A 17836-nucleotide genomic window follows, 5' to 3' on the forward strand; every position below is an offset into this window, starting at 1 on the left:
GGACTAATAATAATAATAATAATAATAATAATAATAATAATAATAATAAATTTATTATTTATACCCACCCATCTGGCTAGGTCTCCCCAGCCACTCTGGGCACTGTGAGAAGAGGATGGTGGACCATGAGGGGCCTTTGCCTGGATCCTGCGGGGTTCTTCTTATGTTGTTATGAAAAGACAGAGTTTGCAACTCTCCCCACTTTGGCAGGGCCAGCCATTGAGCCGGCTACCAACAACTGATCCCGCTGCTGCTGGGAAGGTGAACTTTGGATAACACTGAACAAACAAGCATGTTCGATGTTGGAGAGTAATAATTAAGCAGAGATTCCTGCCACCACCCTCAGACACTGCAGAAATCTCTCCCCACTGTAAGAATAATGTCAAGCAAGTGAGACGTCTCCCTCTTACCTTGACTGTGGGGGGGTGCCTCAACAGGGGGCTGCATCCCTGGGTCCGACTTGCAGACTTCCACTGTCAAGTTCTCCTGCCCAAGCCTCATGGAAACAAACGAGAGATGAGCAAGGGAGCCCTTCTCATTCATTTCTAGGAAACTTGTGCAGGAGAACTTCTCAGTTCATGCCTCATTAGGAATGGGGGAGGAGAAGGTGCTATTTGGATTTCCCACCTCAGGCACCAAAATAAGCCTTGGCCCATCTCATCCCAGCCGGAAAAGGCATCTTTTTATGTATGTACATCAGCCCATTACAATTAATACAACGGCAAACATACCTGAAGAAAGAAGCCCCATCAAAAACTGCTTGTCATAAGGCGCAAAAAAGCTCATCACCACCATCATACAATGCACAGATCTCCCTGCTGTCGATTTGTTTGTTTCAAGTCACCCACTGAAATGCTCCCTCTCAGATACCAGTTTATTTTGGATCTTCAAAGGAACATTTCTTAATCCTCCACCCCACCGTACGCTGACTATTTTGAGAGAAGTCACAAATGTACAACACATCCCCTCCCTAGGGAGACACCCCCCCAACAGCATCCCCCCAACAGCCTAAGAAACTCACAACAGAACATGCCACAGCTGCATCCAGGGCCCCGCTGACAGCATTCAACATGGCTTTGTTCCCGTCGCCTCAAACTCGTGTCTTCGGAAAACCAAAAGTCGTCAGGATCCTGGCATGGTGGAAGGAGGCGGCATGCAGTGTCTCCACTGGTCTCGACGGCGAAGGCTTCCCTCATTCCCCGCCCCCACTCTGCTTCCCCACCCTCATGCGAGAGACGTGTGGTCTCAGTGCCAATACACCTGAAAATATGGAGGTGGTTGGAAGCAATGGTGACAGAAAGGAACCGAAGGTCCACACCAGGAGCCTCACCACATCCGAATGCAAGTTAAACGTCTGACTGGAAGCAAGTTGTCTCTCAAGGCTGCTTACCTGGGTCTGGTTAGGGCAGGGCTGGAGTGCCCCAAATCTGCTTCTGAGTATCATAGCAGCACATTCGACTACACTTCTTGTTTGGGGGGGTGTAGGTATTTTTCAGGTCAGCAGCCACACCTAAAGGCTTGCCAGGTTGAAGCTGGGATGTACTGGTGCCCCTCTGTTGCTGATTTCCTGCCTCCACCGCGGCAACCGAGGAGCGTGGCAACCGAGGAGCCCCCTCGGCTCTTCTTGGCTGGGCCTCGGAGAAGAAGAAGCAAAGCAGCAGCTGGGAGTTGTTGCCAGGACGCTGTCGCTATAGCAACATGCATCTCAACCTCCGTGAAGCAAGGCCCTCCTCAAGAGGAGAGAGAGAGAAGGAACTTATTTATAGGGAACAAAATATCAGCACATACAAATCCTCTTTGAAGAGGCTTAACCCCACAATTATTTCCTAGCGGGGTCAGTTTCTCTCAGAAGATTGGCAGGGGGAAGAACAGTTTCTTCCCTTTTTCAAAAGCACATTGCCAGCTGTGACGAATTCTAATCCAGGCAAAGCACAGACACAGAAAGAACACTTTGGCTTCCCATAGCTCAAGCTTATATCCTGTTCAATGTGCGCCACAGAATTCCTGCAGGCACACAATGCTCGGCTATAAGGAAATGAAGTTGGTACACATAAAAGGTCCTGGTGACATTTCTCTGGGCTGTCATTCATAGAAATTAATTACCCCCTCTCCCCCCCCCACCTCCAGTAAGAGAGAGTTTGGCCTGGTGGCAAAGCAACACGGCTGCCAACCAAAGTCAAGACAGGCAGTATTGGTTTTTTACAGAGAACAAAAGGAACCCCATGCAGGGCCATTGAGGCAAACTTCCCACAAAGAGGATGTTGGGCTCCATGAAATGCTACAAACCTCAGCCATGTAGCATCATCCCTTGGGAAGTTCTCCTGCACAAGCCCCCCTCCCCCATGGAAAAGCACACACAAGGGTCCTTACGCAGGATAATTTCTGGCAGGTTGTGCCTCCAGTGGGAAAACTGGAGGGAACTGTCATTTGGGGTTTCATCCCAACACCCCAAGGCTATAGCAAGTGGCCTGCTCCAGGCAGTCGGGTCCTGGGACTGGCTGCCTATCCAAGTAGGCTGAAAGACATCATTCACACTTGGGGTTCAAAACAGGCAGAGATCAAGTTTCAGAGCAGCAAATGTGAGAGGCTGAAGGCAGGTGCTTAGGCAAAGCCGGTGGGGCTCAAGAAAAACCACTGGAAAAGTGGAAAAATGGGAGGTTGACAACAAGGTTTTCACATCAAAGATGAGAATTATTATTATTATTATTATTATTATTATTATTATTATAAATTTCTGTACCGGCTTTTATCCGAAGATCGCAGGGTGATTTACAATATCAAAACACAAAAATACATACCATAATAACAAGCAAAAACTTACTCCAGTTTAAAAGGCCAAATATTGTTTAATTAGCCATAGGCATGATATAGCTTGTAATGAAGGTACCAGGTGAGCGTCTCTGGGGAGAGCATTCCACAAGTGGGGGGCCACTGCAGAAAAGGCCCATTATTGTCTTGCCACCCGCTGGACTTTTCATCACAGAGGAGGCACACGAAGAAGGGACTGAGATGATGATTTCAAGGTCCGGGTTTATATGGGGTTTATATGGGAAACGGCATTGAGGAATTGTGGTCCTGAGCCATTTTAAGACTTTATAGGTCAAAACCAGCACTTTGAACTGGGCCTGGAAACTAATTGGCAGACACTGCAGTCAGGCCAGGATTGGTGTAAAATGCTCAAACAGTCTTGCCCTGGTTAGCAACCTGGCTGCCAAATTTGGCATCAGCTGAAGTTTCTAAACCATCTTCAGAGACAGCTCCACATATAATGTGTTGCAATAATCTAACCTAGAGGTTACCAGAGCACAGACAACAGAACTTAGGCTAACCCTGTCCGGATAGGGGCACAGCTGGGCCACTAGCCAAAGTTAATGGGAGGCACTCTGCGCCAGCATGGTGTAGTGGTTAAGAGCAGTGGACTTGTAATCTGGTGAAGCATGTTCACTCCTCCGCTCCTCCACATGCAGCTGTTGGGTGACCTTGGGCTAGTCACACTTTTCTGAAGTCTCTCAGCCTCACTCACCTCACAGAGTGTTTGTTGTAATATACAGTCATACCTCATGTTGCGTCCTCTTCAGGTTGCATTTTTTCGGGTTGCAGACTGCCGAAACCTGGAAGTACCAGAACGGGTTACTTCCGGGTTTTGGCAGTCACGCATGTGCAGAAGTGTTGCAAACGCTGCGGGTTGCAAACGTGCATCCCACATGGATCACATCCCACATGGATCAGATCCCACATGGATCACATTCGCAACCCAAGCATAATAATGAAACAACAACACAAGACTCGGAACCACCACAAAATAATGAAAACATCGGAGAAAAACATCTAATTTTGCAGCAGCGCATGAAATGGTGGCATATGACAGCAGGAAAATAACAATTTACCCATCAGTCTCAGAAGATAAAACTCAAAATTACCATTCAAATACAGTATCAGGCTGTACCTGGCCCCTAAAGCTTTAAGGGTGCCGGGTGGGTGGGTGTATCTGAGGAGGATATTCTAATAAAGGGGAGCCACAACTGAAAAGGGCACTTGCTTCTCCCCTGAAGGAGGGTGAGGCCAGTATATCTGAAGGAGCGTCTCCACCCCCATCATTCTACCCGGACACTGAGGTCCAGCACTGAGGGCCTTCTGGCGGTTCCTTCACTGCGAGAAGCCAAGTTACAGGGAACCAGGCACAAGGCCTTCTCAGTAGTGGCGCCCTCCCTGTCGAACACCAGATGTCAAAGAGAAGAACAACTACCAGACTTTTAGAAGACATCTGAAGGCCTGTTTAGGGAAGCTTTTAATGTTTGATGTATTACAGTATTTTAATATTTTATTGGAAGCTGCTCAGAGTGGCTGGGGAAGCCCAGCCAGATGGGCGGGGTATAATTAATAAATTATTATTATTATTATTATTATTAGGCGGCACCTACATGAAGACTTCAGGCATAATGTTTTGGCAGGTTCATATAAGAGTAGCAAATTCTGTCCAGGAAGAGATATGTCTATAAAAAAGGAGCTACAGTAAATAAATACACATTTACAGTCACATCACCAGCTCCCTGTCTAGCCAAGAGCATTAAATTCAGAGTAAGCCTTCCCTACCCCCGCCTACAGGTATTGGGGCAGATTACAGGTTCGGACATCTCGGTGGCTGTCCTAGCAGCCATGAAGTTATTGAAAAAGCAGTGGGAATATTGAGGTCCCCAAGAATGAGTGTGGGGTACTCAACAGCAAGCCTCACCTTTCTGAGACCACTTCTGTTAGCTGAAGATGCCTAGTCTGTCCTGATTAGCCAATATCAGATGCAAACACTGGTAGCCAGGTTTCCTGGATGAGATGGGACCATGATGTCCTAAACTAGAAAGCCCTCCTGCCCCTTCTGCCAGCATGAGAGCTAGTGTGGCACAGTGGTTATGGTACCGGACTAGGACCTGGGAGAGACGGGAGTTGAAATCCCCACTTGGCCAGTCACTCACTCTCAGCCTAACCTACCTTGTTATGAGGATAAAATGGGGAAAAGGAGAACCATGTATGCCACCTTGAGCTCCTTGTAGCGAAGGTAGGATATAAATTAAACAAACAAACAAACACGGTAATTCAGTTTTACTAGCAAACCAGAGGTTAAACTAACTCCTTTCCAGCTCTGGAAGCAGCAAGAGCATTCGTGCGACCCACCTACACACTACAACTGACACACTAATGTGTCGCACCACACAGTTTGGAAAGTTCTGCTCTATTCTGTTACTGCTGTAAATAGGACTGTCAAAGGTAGAAGGGAACATTGCTCGGTAGTTATGAACTTCTGTCCAGCGTGGCAGCAGGCTGTTTTTGGACAATAAATACAATCAGACTGAAAAGGAAGCTTTGACTTACTTGGAACATGGAGGAAACAAGACGTTCTCAGAAAAGAAAAAAGAGCAGAGCAAGAATAGCAGACTAGGGGCAGAGCTAAGGGAAACATGCCTCCCAAAACCCATATTGTGTATACTTTAGATTTTCCATACATTTTAAACTAAAACGGTTTGGAAAAACAAATCTTGAGTTTCACTCAGTGCTGAAAAGCATAATTTGTTTGGGCTTCATCTGATTGAGGTAGATCTGAAACATGTGACTCAAGGGAAGGCAATGCCACGAGAAGCACCTGGGGTCTGGCTTGAGCCAGCGAGAGGCCTAGAGATTCTGCTCATCACAAGGGGAATTTCATGTTGGTGTAAGTTGTTTCCCACTCACAGTCCTGGCCCAATTGCTAGCTTGCTGCTTAGAATGACAACAGTTATCCTTTGTTAATGCTAGGTGTTGTTGGCGTTAGGCGTATGAAACTCACTACATGGTGGGCAGGATGAACCATTAGCAACATGGGTGGAGTGTGGCCAACTCAGCCCCAGAGAAGTACTGAAACCCTGTTAGGCCAGCTCTGGGTCGCTTGGTTCCTCAAAAAGTTGATGATTCATAGCTGAACTGTGTGAACTGTCTCTAATGGAATGAAAACCACTAGGTCTGAGGGTCAGATAAGACCCAGATGGGCTTACCACCTTAAAACAAAAATCACATGCCTAGCTTGTTCATTAATAGGGTTGTTGGGGTGGATGTCTAATTTTAATTTTAGACAGGGGCGAGATCTTAACCCCATACCTGCCTTTCCTCCCTTGGATCCATCACTACAAGCACTTTAAGCCCAGCTCACGCTGGGAAAAAAGCACAACTGGGGAAGTAAGGGGAAGCTTTTTTTATATATTGTGATTCAGCAACCATGGCTGGCCTTCTCCCGTCAGTCATCACATCTAGTTTGGCCCTGATGTAATGTGAGGTGGGGACACAGAAGCCCTCTCCATTGGGTCTTGTGGTTTCTGCTGACCCGTTCACACGTCTAAGTTATCCACTTGCTGTTGCAGACATTAAGAAAGACAAACATCTTTCTTGGGAAAGAGAATCAGAGAATTGTAGGCTTGAAAGGGACACCAACGATCATCTTGTTCAGAGCTTTCAAAACGTTGCATGTTGGTGACACACTTTTGAGACACACATCATTTCATGGCACAGTAATTCAGTTTTAACAGCAAACCGGAGGTTCAACTAACTCCTTTCCAGCCGTGGAAGCATTTGCGTGACACACCTACACATTGCAGTTACACAGTTTGGGTAACTCTGGCCTGGAGTCTGTTGTTTGACTTGCCTGCTATTCTGGCTCATGCCCACTAGAGTCCACTGACAGGTTGGAACATCCATTCCCCCAGATTTCTGCTCCACTGAAAAAGTGCCCACTAACTTTACAAACAAACTGGACGCTTACTTTTAAGCAGACCGTTCGGAGGTGGGGCCAGGGTGTTAGAGGAAAGCTACTCACTAGAGAAGATGATTTATGAGTCTATGGTGATTGTGTAGGGTGTGTAGGCGTAAATGCAACCATTCTCTCTCAATCCCAACAACCTAAGTTTCAAGTACGTATAAACCACGCTGCCTCCTGTGTTCCTTGAAAGCAGGTTGTTTCCTTTCTTAAATTTCTTTATGAAATTGGATCAAATACCATAAACAAAACCTAGCCATATCTAGCACAAGTGGGGGAAGGAGGCAACTACCCTGTGAGTATAGGTCCAACCAAAAAATCATATTAGGCTTCCTCAAGGTGGAGTTAGATAGAGAATCATAGAATCTTACAGCTGGAAGGGACCCCAAGGGTCATCTAGTCCAACCCCCCCGCAATGCAGGAATCTGTTTAAAACTCTGTTTAAAAACCTCCAAGGAAGGCGAGTCCACCACCTCTTGTGGGAGTCTGTTCCACTGTTGAACAGATGTTACTGCCAGAAAGTTTTTCCAAATGTTTAGTCGGAATCTCCTTTCTTGCAACTTGAAGCCATTGGTTTGAGTCCTACCCTCCAGAGCAAGAGAAAACAAGCATGCTTCCTCCTCCATGTGACAGCCCTTAAGATACTTGAAGGTGGCTATCTCAGTCTCTTCTTTTCCAGGCTAAACCCAGCTCCTTCAAGCGCTCTTCATAAGGCTTTGTTTCCAGACCCTTGATCATCTTGCTTGTCCTCCTCTGCATGCATTGCACCTTGCCAACATCCTTCTTAAACCGTGGTGTCCAGAACTGGACACAGTATTCCAGATGTGGTCTGACCAAGGCAGAACAGAGTGGCACTCTTACTTCCCTTGATCTGAACACTGTGCCTAGACTAGCATTAGCTTTTTTTGCTGCTGTATCACTTTTGACTCATGTTAAGCTTGTGGTCCACCAAGACCCCTATATATCCTTTTCACATGTACTGCTAGTAAGCCAGGTGTCTCCCATCTATATAGTTGTGGTTGAAATTTTAAAAAAGGGATTAGTTAAATTAACAATGGCTGATAGGTTACTAGGGAGAGGGATACTGCCTTCAAGCCATCCTTCCAGGGGCTTTCCACAGACATCAAAGTGGACATCATGGGAAAAGAGAAGAAGAAGAAGAAGAGTTTGGATTTGATATCCTGCCTTTCACTCCCCTTCAGAAGTCTCAAAGCAGCTAACATTCTCCTTTCCCTTCCTCCCCCACAACAAACACTCTGTGAGGTGAGTGGGGCTGAGAGACTTCAAAGAAGTGTGACTGGCCCAAGGTCACCCAGCAGCTGCATGTGGAGGAGCAGAGATGCGAACCCGGTTCCCCAGATTACGTGTCTACCGCTCTTAACCACTACACCACACTGGCTCTCCTACACCACACTGGCTCTAGGATGTGGGACTAGAAGCCTTTAGCTTCTTACGATGTTAGCCACAATAGCTGATGGAGCCTCTATTTCCAGAGGCCGCCTGGCTATCTGATATTGGAGATAAACAGCTGGGGAACACTGTTGCCTTCAGTTTCTTGTGAGTGCCCTGGAGGTGTCTAGATGGTGGGCCTTTGGTCTCATCCAGAAGGGCCCTTCTTAGGTTCCTATAGAAAGTGGCTATCACCAGCTATTACTGGATTATTTGCCATGGTAGATAGATAAAACCTCTATGTACAGAGACGGTTCACCTCTGAAAATGAGTTCTAGCTTCCTGGAGGCATCTGATCTATATGCTGGACTGAGGTCTCCTGGTCCAATTCAACAGAGCTTAAATTGCAGGGGGCGGGGGATACAGTGTACTTTAGAAGCTGTTGCTGTGGTTACCTTTTTAATACACATCTGTTACTCTTGCATGTCAACTCCTCGTTTCTCTATTTGTAGAGATGCTCCGACTCTGGGGATGCTGCAGCAGGCAAGTTGCCACCAGCCACTTCCTCCTTCCTTGAGAGCTTGCAAAAGAAGTCTCCTTGGACTCCAGATCTGTCCCAAATGCTACAAAACTCCTGTTCTTAAGCAGAGCCGTAGCTAGGTGATCTTGCACCCCTGGCAGAACTCTCCAGATTGCGCCCCCTAGCCACAGACAAATTAGCTCTTCTTTCTGCCTCTCCCCCAACCCCCCCCCATTCAATTCACCCTCTATTTAAAACCTTTTCTTATGAGGCAATAATCAATATTTTTATTTATAGACATATTTATAGACATGTTTTTAAAGCTGATTTTGCACACACACACACCCCGCCTGCATCCCTGGTGGGGGCCCACCTCGCCACCCCCTAGCTATGGCCCTGCTTGCTGTCAGCCATGGCCAGGAAAGCGTTCTTTTTGAGACTGGTTATAACCAGTAAAAGGTTATAATTAGGGTCTTCAGCCTGATACATCTCTTTGAGGATGCACATGTTGTGTCAAATTAGATGTGACGAGTCCAAGCACATTTTTATAAAAAATGTTGTGCTTTAAAAAGTAAAATGGATTAAATGTTCTGGAGAGATTGCAGTTCTTTTGTGGCAACAAGAGAATGTGAGGAGTGGGGGCACTCTCTTTTCTAGAGGCCCTGCTTTTGGTGTATGGAAATTTACAACTGAAGCTTTTCCCTTCATGGATATAAATGGTGGGGAAAACTTCACATGTCTGAAGTTAATGTAAAGGAATGCTCCTCAATACTGAAGGCCCTGCCAGGGAGGAACTGAAATCAAGATAGACTGAAATCAAGATACATTATGTCGACAGCATCCCCTTAATCCACCAAGCTTGTAACTCCGTCAGCAAAGGAAATGAGATTTGTCTGTGTGGCGTTCGTACAGAGCCCCCGGTCGTTTCACGGACTATTGACCTGTATACCACTGCTTTATTCTTCCGCTGCCACCAACCAGGTTTCTTCTGAGTCTCAGTCAGGTTGTAAAGTCAACAACGAAGATTAAAGTTTATTGAAAAACAAACAAGTTTTTAAAATATTCAGAAAGGTTTCTCAAATGCGCGCCCTTAACTAGATGTGGCACTATCTCACACTGTCACACTCTTCTCTCTCAGTTCTATCCCTGTCTCTCACTCTAGCTGTCACAACTTCTATGTTCGTCTTACTGGCTCTGTCTGTCTCTGACTCCTCTATCTCCCCATGGTAAAACCCCTGGGCTGAGCCTCAAAACCAGGTAGGCTCCGCCTCTGAGCTTTCTCATGGATAAATCTACATTAACCATTTCCACCCCCCACCCCCCCGTACAAACAAAATCACAAGGAATGGGCAAATGCCACAGTCTGGAATTACTTGTCTTTGAGAAACCCATGCTGGGTCTTAGGAATCACAGCATTCTTTTCTAAATGCTCACAAACTGTGGTGTTCGCCCGTTCTTTTAAAAATGTCTGTACAGGGGGAGAGAAAGAGTTAATAGGTAGACCAATAGAAAAGCCAAAGGTGGAGCCTACCTGTTCATAAAAGGGCTAAGACCGAGGTTTGGGTTGGTTGGTTTTAGTTGGCTGGGAAAGGCAGTTGAGAAAGCAGTTGGCAGACAGTTGGAAATAGACAGTTAGTGCAGTTGGTTCTTGTGTGAGGGGAGGTAGACGAGTTAGAGACAGGATAAAATAAGACTAAGAAGGTAAAGAGTAACAATGTTTTGAATGCAGTTGAAGTTTATTTGTGTTTGCAATAAACTACACTCTTCTTTGTTAACTTAAGAACCTGACTGAGACTACCATATTTTTCGCTCCATAAGACGCACTTTTTTCTTCCAAAAAAGTAAGGGGAAATGTCTGTACGTCTTATGGAGCGAATGCGTGGTCCCTGGAGCCAAATTGCCCAGGGACGAAAAGCAGATCATGCTTTTTTTTTTTTTTGAAAGAGGGAGGTGGGAGTTTAAAGGAAGCAGCTGATCGGAAAGCGATCGGGGAGGGAGATAAGGGACGCTAGAGATAAAGCAGGCTGCCTGGGAGGGGGGAGGTAAAAGCCCATGGATCCTCAGGATTTTTGCACTGGGTCACCCCAAATTCACCATCAGATCACATAGCATGCCCATGGCTACAGCCTGCAGCACAAAAATCATACATCCACTGTTTTGTTCAGATTTTTTTTTCTTGTTTTCCTCCTCTAAAAACTAGATGTGTCTTATGGTCAGGAGCGTCTTGTGGAGTGAAAAATATGGTGAGTGATTTACTGGGGAGGACCTGGTTGGTGGCAGCGGATTAGTGGTGTACGGGTCAATAGTCCGTGAGACGACCAGGGGCTCTGTACGAATGCCACACAGACTGACTGGGCTGCTGGGCTGCTGCTGCGCCACTTTTGGGACAAGGGAGGTTTGAGAGGGTGGGATGGGGTGACCCCTTCTCTTACAGAAAGGGTGGGGGCTGCCCCCTATCTTGGGTTGGGGGGACTGGGCAGCAGGCTGCTCCTTCTCTTGGTGTGAAGAGGGTTTGGGGACAGCCCTTTCTATTAGGGTGGCATGAGGGCTGCTCCTTCTGTTGAGGGGGTGCTCCTGGTGGAATCTGCCCCCTTATCCCCTGGGGTGGGGCTGAGGTGTAAGCTGGCCTTTCCCTTGTGGGGAGGGGGGACCTGGGAAAGGGAGGGAGTTGGGAGGAGCTGCTTGCCCTCAGGGTCTTCCAGACACCCTCTGGGCTGAAAGGGAAAGAAAAAGAGAGGGACATTTCATTCGTTCATAAAATTATTTCTGTACTGCTTTGTCTCATACACACACACATATTCATTCATGGAAGCTGTTTACAGCATTTCAAGCCATAGAAGGATTAAAGACAGGCATGCATTAACCCTTTGTGGAGGGCTGTGTCATCCTCTTGTCATGAATATAACACATGGGGATAAGTGCATGCTTGCAAGTATACAGGAGCACAAACACGGCCCCATATGCCAAGAAAGCACTACAGAAAAATGGCAGTTGCTCTTTGAATTTTAAATCCCCTTAGGAAACAGCAGCCTCTATAGGAAAAACAGTGTCAGTAGGAGGCTGGGCTCTGCAAAAGGGCTTGTCAACACCTCACCCATCAAACAGCAGGGGGCAAAGCAGAGACACACACCTTGTGGAAGTTATTAAATGTATTTACTAAAGGTACATACTGCCCTTAATCCACAGATCACAGAGTGCCGACGACACAAAAATGCTATAAAAAAGCACAAAATACATGACAAGAACAAAAAATAAACACACCTATAACCCACCCCCATATAATAACATTATTAATTAAAGCCAATAAATTCTCTTTTATGAATAAAAAAACACTGTAAATGTTTGAATAAAATGTTTTGTGCTGGCCAGATGAGGGGCAGCCACAATCCCCTGAGTGTAACAGAACATGCTTGACCTTTCCAGCAAACTGTCAATGGGAAATACTAGACCTAACAAAAGACCTAAATAAAGCTATCTACCCAAAAATATACTAACGTTGGCCCCAGAGGTGAAAGAGACACTTTGACTGGTCAGGGACTTGAACTAGTCAAGAAAGTTGTGATTCCCCACCGGCACTTTAAAAAAGTAAGGTCTTCCTACCTTCCTTTTGAACAGCAGCAAAGATCTATCACAAACTCAGGAGCGGAGATGAGTCAAATAAGCCTAATCAGGGTGATGATTTAACCCAAGAAAAGCAGAACCACATAAAAAAATTAAGGTGTCTACTCAAACAATTTAAGTGACTCCCTACCAGAATAAGCCAATCCCCAAACAGCTGACCCCAGACCAATTTGACTGGGTGGAACTAGCAGAAGAAGAATTGATATCCTCCTTCCTCAAACCCCCTGATGAAGAACAACACAGGATTATGGACAAATTAGAGCTACCATTTAAATTGAGACGTTTAAGGACATGTACCCAGCCCAATTTTGAAGGAACAGATTCAATTGCCACAATTCAAAATCTGATTTTACGATCACTGTTGGGGCAGAGGCTGAAAATATCCCTGTTAGACACAGAATAAAAATCCTTGCTCTGGCAAAGAATTACTAGCCAACAGATATCTAGAACCACTAAACGACTAAACAACAACAACAACAAAAGCACACTGAGCATTCACTACATATCTTGTCATGGAACTTGGCAGGGTGGATAAACAGATTCGTTGATCCTGAATTTATTACTTATATGCAATCATTTGATTTACTGTGCCTACAAGAAACTTGGAGAACAGGTACCACCAGCATCCATTTACAAGGCTTTAAAATAGTGTTCTGCCCAGCAGTTAAAACAGGTAAATACGGATGTGGAAGTGGCGGTGTGGCTGTCCTCCTATCTTGCAACACACAAATGGATATAAAGGAGCTGAAATTAACAATTTCTGTTCTGATCCAGAAGCAAAGTTCTTAACCCGAGGTACTATTTCTGGGTTAGCGGAGTCTGTAACCTGAAGCGTCTATAACCTGAAGCGTCTGTAACCCAAGGTACCGCTGTATATCCCTCCTAAACACAGTGCTTTTTTCTGGGGGTACGCAGGGGTACCCCTAAACATTTTCTGAATCTTTATACTTTTGTCCATTTACTGCATTTATTTTTCCCAATTTGAACTATAAAATGGTGATTTTCTTGAGTCAAAATGAGAGTACCCCTAAACATTTTTTTTAGAAAAAAAAGCACTGCCTAAACACATAAACCACGATGCAAAACAACTCTGACAGGATCTAGAACAAGTTCTACAATGTATTGAGACAAAATTCCCAACAACAGAGGTATTGTTATGTGGGGATTTTAATATGAGAATGGGGGGGGGGGGATAATGACCTAATAAGTAAAGCTGTTGCCCTAGATGAGGACAATATTAACACCACAGACATATCCTCACAAAACAGGATCATCTATCAATTTGGGCAATATGCTTATATATTCCAGAATGGGGGCAGTATGGTAGATTACATATTTGTGTCATATGCTGTTTATTCAAAAATCCAATTATTTTAAGTAGAAGATAGGGCAGATAGCAATCCCCTTTCATTGGTGGCCCAGGTAGGTCACTTAAAGAGTAGCAAAGGCCCCACTGTCATTCATCCAATGCAGGGAGTAAACTGCGGTCCTCTATTGGACACCAGATGCTGCAGCAGGCTGTGCAGCCAAAACACCTCCCTCAAGAAGAGGTCTGCAGTTTCTCTGGCCAAGGGAAGGCCAGTGCAAGGGACAAAATGCACCATCTTGGTCAAGGTATCCACCACTACCAAAATGGTAGTGGCCCTGGGATGGAGGCAGGTCCGTGATAAAGTCCAGTCTGCCAGAGCTGTTCAGGAATTGGTAGAGGTAGAAGGTGTCCTGCCAGCTTGCCAGAACCGTCTTTAGCCCGACGACAGACTGGGCAGGAGGCCACATATTGCTCCACCTTGACCCAAAGATGAGGCCACCAAAAGTCCCAGCAAATGAAGTTTTGAAATGTCCGAAGTGCCCTGCCAGAAGACTGTCATGGCATAACCACAGAAAAATTCCCTGCTGTGGACCAGGAGGCACATAATAACGTAACCAAAAAAGAAGCACGTCCTGGTACAGAGTCCAATGGCAAGGAGTGTGTCCATCCCATTCAGGCAATTCTTGCTGCTGGTGCTGCAAATAGGCATCCTGCTGTTGTTACTCATGCAGCTCCCACAGAAAGTCCCCAGGAACTTGGGCCATAGCAAAACTGGCAGGAGGTAAGACCATGGCTGTATGTGATGCATCATCAGACCACTCATACTCCGGCTTCCTAGACAGGGTATCAGCCTGCTGGTTCTGGCTGCAGGAAATATAGATGACATTGAAACTGAAGAACTGGGACCACCGGATCTGGCGCTGATTCAGCTTCTTGGCTGGCTGGAGATGGTCTGATGGAAGTTCTGATGGTCTGTCCGATCTTCAACCAGATAACGGGCCCCCTCTAACAAATGATGCCACTTCGACAGCCAATAGTTCCTCGTCCCAAATGTCATAATTCCGCTCTGCCAGTTGAAGTTTTCGGGAGTAGTACCCACAGGGGTAGAACGTTGAAGGCTGTGGGTTGGCCTGCAGTAGCAGCGCCCCTACCGCAGCATCCGAGCATCACTTTCCACCACAAACAGCAGTGCCAGGTCTGGTTGCCGAAGGATGGGCTGAGAAGCAAACACAGCCTTCAAGGCGTCTAATGCCTTCTGAGTCGCACCGTCCCAGACAAACACAGCGCTTTTCCAAAGGAGGGCGCTAGAGGTACTGTCACCTGAGCAAAGTGCAGGGTAAACGAAGAATAGTAGTTTGCATATCCCAGCAGGTGCTGCACCTCCTTGGGGATATGAGGAGGCTGCCAGAACAAAATAGTCTCCACTTTGCCAGGGTCCATGGCAGTGCCATCAGCCGAGATGTGATGGCCTAGGAAGTCAATGGTCGCCTTGTCAAACTCACACTATGAGAGGTTGGATAATAGGCAATGCTCTTGTAATCTCTGCAGCAGGGTGTATACATGCTGCCCATTGTCAGTGGCTGAAGAGGAGTGGATCAGGATGTTGTCAAGTAAACAAAGTGGTCAGGGAGGTCCTGGAACACATCATTCATGAAATGTTAGAAGACCAGGCATGTTGGTCAGTGGCTGAAGGGAATTACGGTGTACTCAAAGTGCCCATATCGTGTCTGAAATGCTGTCTTCCATCCATTACCCTCACAGATGTGCACCAGGTTATAGGCTCCCTGCAAGTCCAGCTTGGTGAATAGTGTGCCCCCCCCCACAGCCACTCCAAAATTTCAGCAATGAAGGGAAGTGAGTATCAATTATGGATGGTAACCTGGTTTAAACACCAGTTATCATTGCAAAGCCGCAACTCCCCCAACTTACTCACAAATCATACAGAATCAGCAGCTGGTGAGGAAGAGGGTTATATAAAACATCTCTGCAGATTCTTGGTAATAATGAACTCGTGTAACGTGGCCCATTCAGGTTCCAACAAAGGGTAGATACAGGTTACTGGAATTTGAGCCCCAGGAATCAGGTTGATAGGACAGTTGTAGGGTCAATGAGGTGGCAAGAGGTCTGCTTCTGTTTCACTGAACACATCAGCAAACTCGGCATACTCAGCAGGTAGGTCGGCAAGCCCATCCTTCTCCATTCCTGCTGCCAAGGCTGCTAGTGCCAAACAGACATGGCCCATGCAGCCCGGGACACCAAAGCTGATTGTCCTCTGGGACCAACTGATGTGGGGATCATGGGCTTCCAACCACTCCAGGCCGAACACAATGGGGAAATGGAGTGCAGAAGCCAAATAGGACTCCGCCTCCTCACTATGAGTCCCCACCTGCAACTGCAGCTTGTCCACTGCCCAAGTCACCGGTCCCAAGGCCAAAAGCTGGCCATCAGTTGTTTCCACCACAAGAGGTGACTGGGGATTCCCTGCCAGGTAGCAAAATCCATGGCCATGAAGTTGGCCATAGCCCCTGAATCGATCATGGCCCAGGTCTGCAGGGCTGGTCTCCCTCTCTGCGTCTCCTTTCATTGTCAACTGCCACCAAATGAGGGCAGATTCCCCCTATTTGCAGTGACTCCTCAGCAGGAGGCACTTCTGGAGCGGGTTGGGGCATGGCACCCCCTGGAGAAGGTGGCACCAGATGGGTCCTGTTGGCACTGTTGTAGGCACTGAGCAATCCTGAGGCACAGGTGAATCCGGTTTTGCAGGCACTCTGTGTGGGCCAGTTTGTTTAGAACTGGGTCTGAAAGCCCTTCTTGAAACTGGTCCACTAGAGCTGCCTGATTCCAAGCCAATTCCTGTGTCAGCAGCTGAAATTCACTGGCATACTTCCCCACCAACCGATTTCTCTGCTTCAGCTTCCAGATCAGGCAGTTGGCAGTCTGGGTCCTGACGGGGTCCATGGACACGGCCTGGAGTTGTTGCCTAAGGTGTCAAAATCGGCCAACAATGGACTCTCTTGTGGCAGCTTTCGGACAGCAGGCTGATGATGAATCCCACTTTATGCCCATATGTCGGAAAGTCCTCAGCCCGTAAACTGAGGACAACTGGAACTGACCCCAAAAGTCTGGGAACTTTGCTGGGGACCCATCCAACTTTTCAGGGCCAGCATGGGAAAAGAGCCCCCCAGGAACAGTGTCCAACCAGCAGCTGAGAAGGCCCCTTCCGTGAGCTCAGTCTCTTCTCACACAGCTTACTTGGATGACACACCGGAACCGAGCATCCCTCTGCTGCTTCCTTTTAGGAATCTCCAGGGCCCTGGCCTGCTGCAAGCTGCTTTTGAGGATGGCCTGCCAGAGCTCCTCGCTTGCAGCCACACCAAACTGGGGGGAAGGAAGCAGGCAGGGGAGAGGAAACACGCCTGGTGAGCATCAGGAAATCAAGGGCCCCAGTCCACTGGAGACCCACAGGCAGCCCCTTCCCAGCTGCCGCCAGCCTCTCCACCCTGCTCTGGGATCCTAACCTGGGAAAGGAGGAGGTCCCCAAACTCCTCAATGGGGGGTCCTTTCTCCAACAGATCCCTCATTTCCCCGACAGAGAACCTGGGAGGGGAGGGAAGAAACACAGGAGGGGAGGTTGAGCAAGGCAACGGGAGTGGGGGAATAAAGAATAACCCCAGCAGGGACAGGAGGGGGACGGAGACGGCCTGCTCTTTTAAAAATGCCACTTTCTCAGTGGTGGAGAGACAAGGTGTCTCATTTGTTTACGTCATTTACACCCCACATTACCCTCCAAGGAACTTAAGAGGGTATCCATGGATTCCATCCTCATTTAATCCTCACAACAACCCTGTGAGGTAGGTTAGGCTTAGAGGTAGCAACAGGCTACCCCTCCATCCTCCCCTGTCCAAGGCAGTGGATGCCTCTGAACAACCCCTGTTCCTGGGGTTGCGCTCGAGCTCCTGCCTTGCTACTTGTGCCCCCCCCCCCCGAAAACAGGCTGCAGGTCTGGCTTGGCCCCCTTGTGCCTGATCCTGCTCTTTGGATACTGTGCTTTTCTTTTTGTCCCTTCTCCCTCTGCCCCTGACGCACCCAGGAAGAAGTGGAGGCCTGTGCCAGCCACAGAATGGGGACCGGTCTGGAGGGGAAACAGACTTACTATGGATCTTAAGCAGTTCTCTCTTTTTTTAAAATAAAGGTTTTTATTAATTTTCAATACAATATACAT

General features: G+C 47.2%; 1 protein-coding gene and 2 long non-coding RNA genes across 7 annotated transcripts in view; 1 reads left to right on the top strand and 2 right to left on the bottom strand.

Moving 5' to 3' along the window:
* The window catches only part of FAM81A (family with sequence similarity 81 member A), a 42959-nt gene extending 40888 nt beyond the window's left edge, over window positions 1–2071 (bottom strand). Inside the window, exons 1-2 of one of the 5 annotated variants that reach the window (XM_081839133.1) lie at window positions 1391–2071; window positions 1022–1130 (exon numbers count right to left, since the gene is read on the bottom strand). In XM_081839133.1, the coding sequence (XP_081695259.1) occupies window positions 1022–1130; window positions 1391–1444 (163 nt within the window). In that variant the 5' untranslated portion in view covers window positions 1445–2071. Of the gene's footprint in view, window positions 1–1021; window positions 1232–1260; window positions 1358–1390 lie in introns of those variants that run through there. The other 4 variants (XM_081839134.1, XM_081839137.1, XM_081839132.1 and 1 more) reach the window with 4 other exon arrangements.
* An 8820-nt stretch (window positions 2072–10891) lies between these two features.
* LOC309329024 lies at window positions 10892–11940 on the top strand. The gene is made up of 2 exons (XR_014151027.1): window positions 10892–11099; window positions 11231–11940. It is a non-coding gene; the product is annotated as an uncharacterized lncRNA (long non-coding RNA).
* A 1415-nt stretch (window positions 11941–13355) lies between these two features.
* Window positions 13356–17517, bottom strand: LOC309329453. Its single transcript, XR_014151168.1, has 2 exons — window positions 16867–17517; window positions 13356–15248 (listed from the first exon to the last, which is right to left on the bottom strand). It is a non-coding gene; the product is annotated as an uncharacterized lncRNA (long non-coding RNA).
* Window positions 17518–17836: the final 319 nt, after the last annotated feature.

The sequence above is a fragment of the Podarcis erhardii genome, assembly GCF_964252035.2.
Source record: "Podarcis erhardii genome assembly, chromosome: 14".
Lineage (NCBI taxonomy): Eukaryota > Metazoa > Chordata > Lepidosauria > Squamata > Lacertidae > Podarcis > Podarcis erhardii.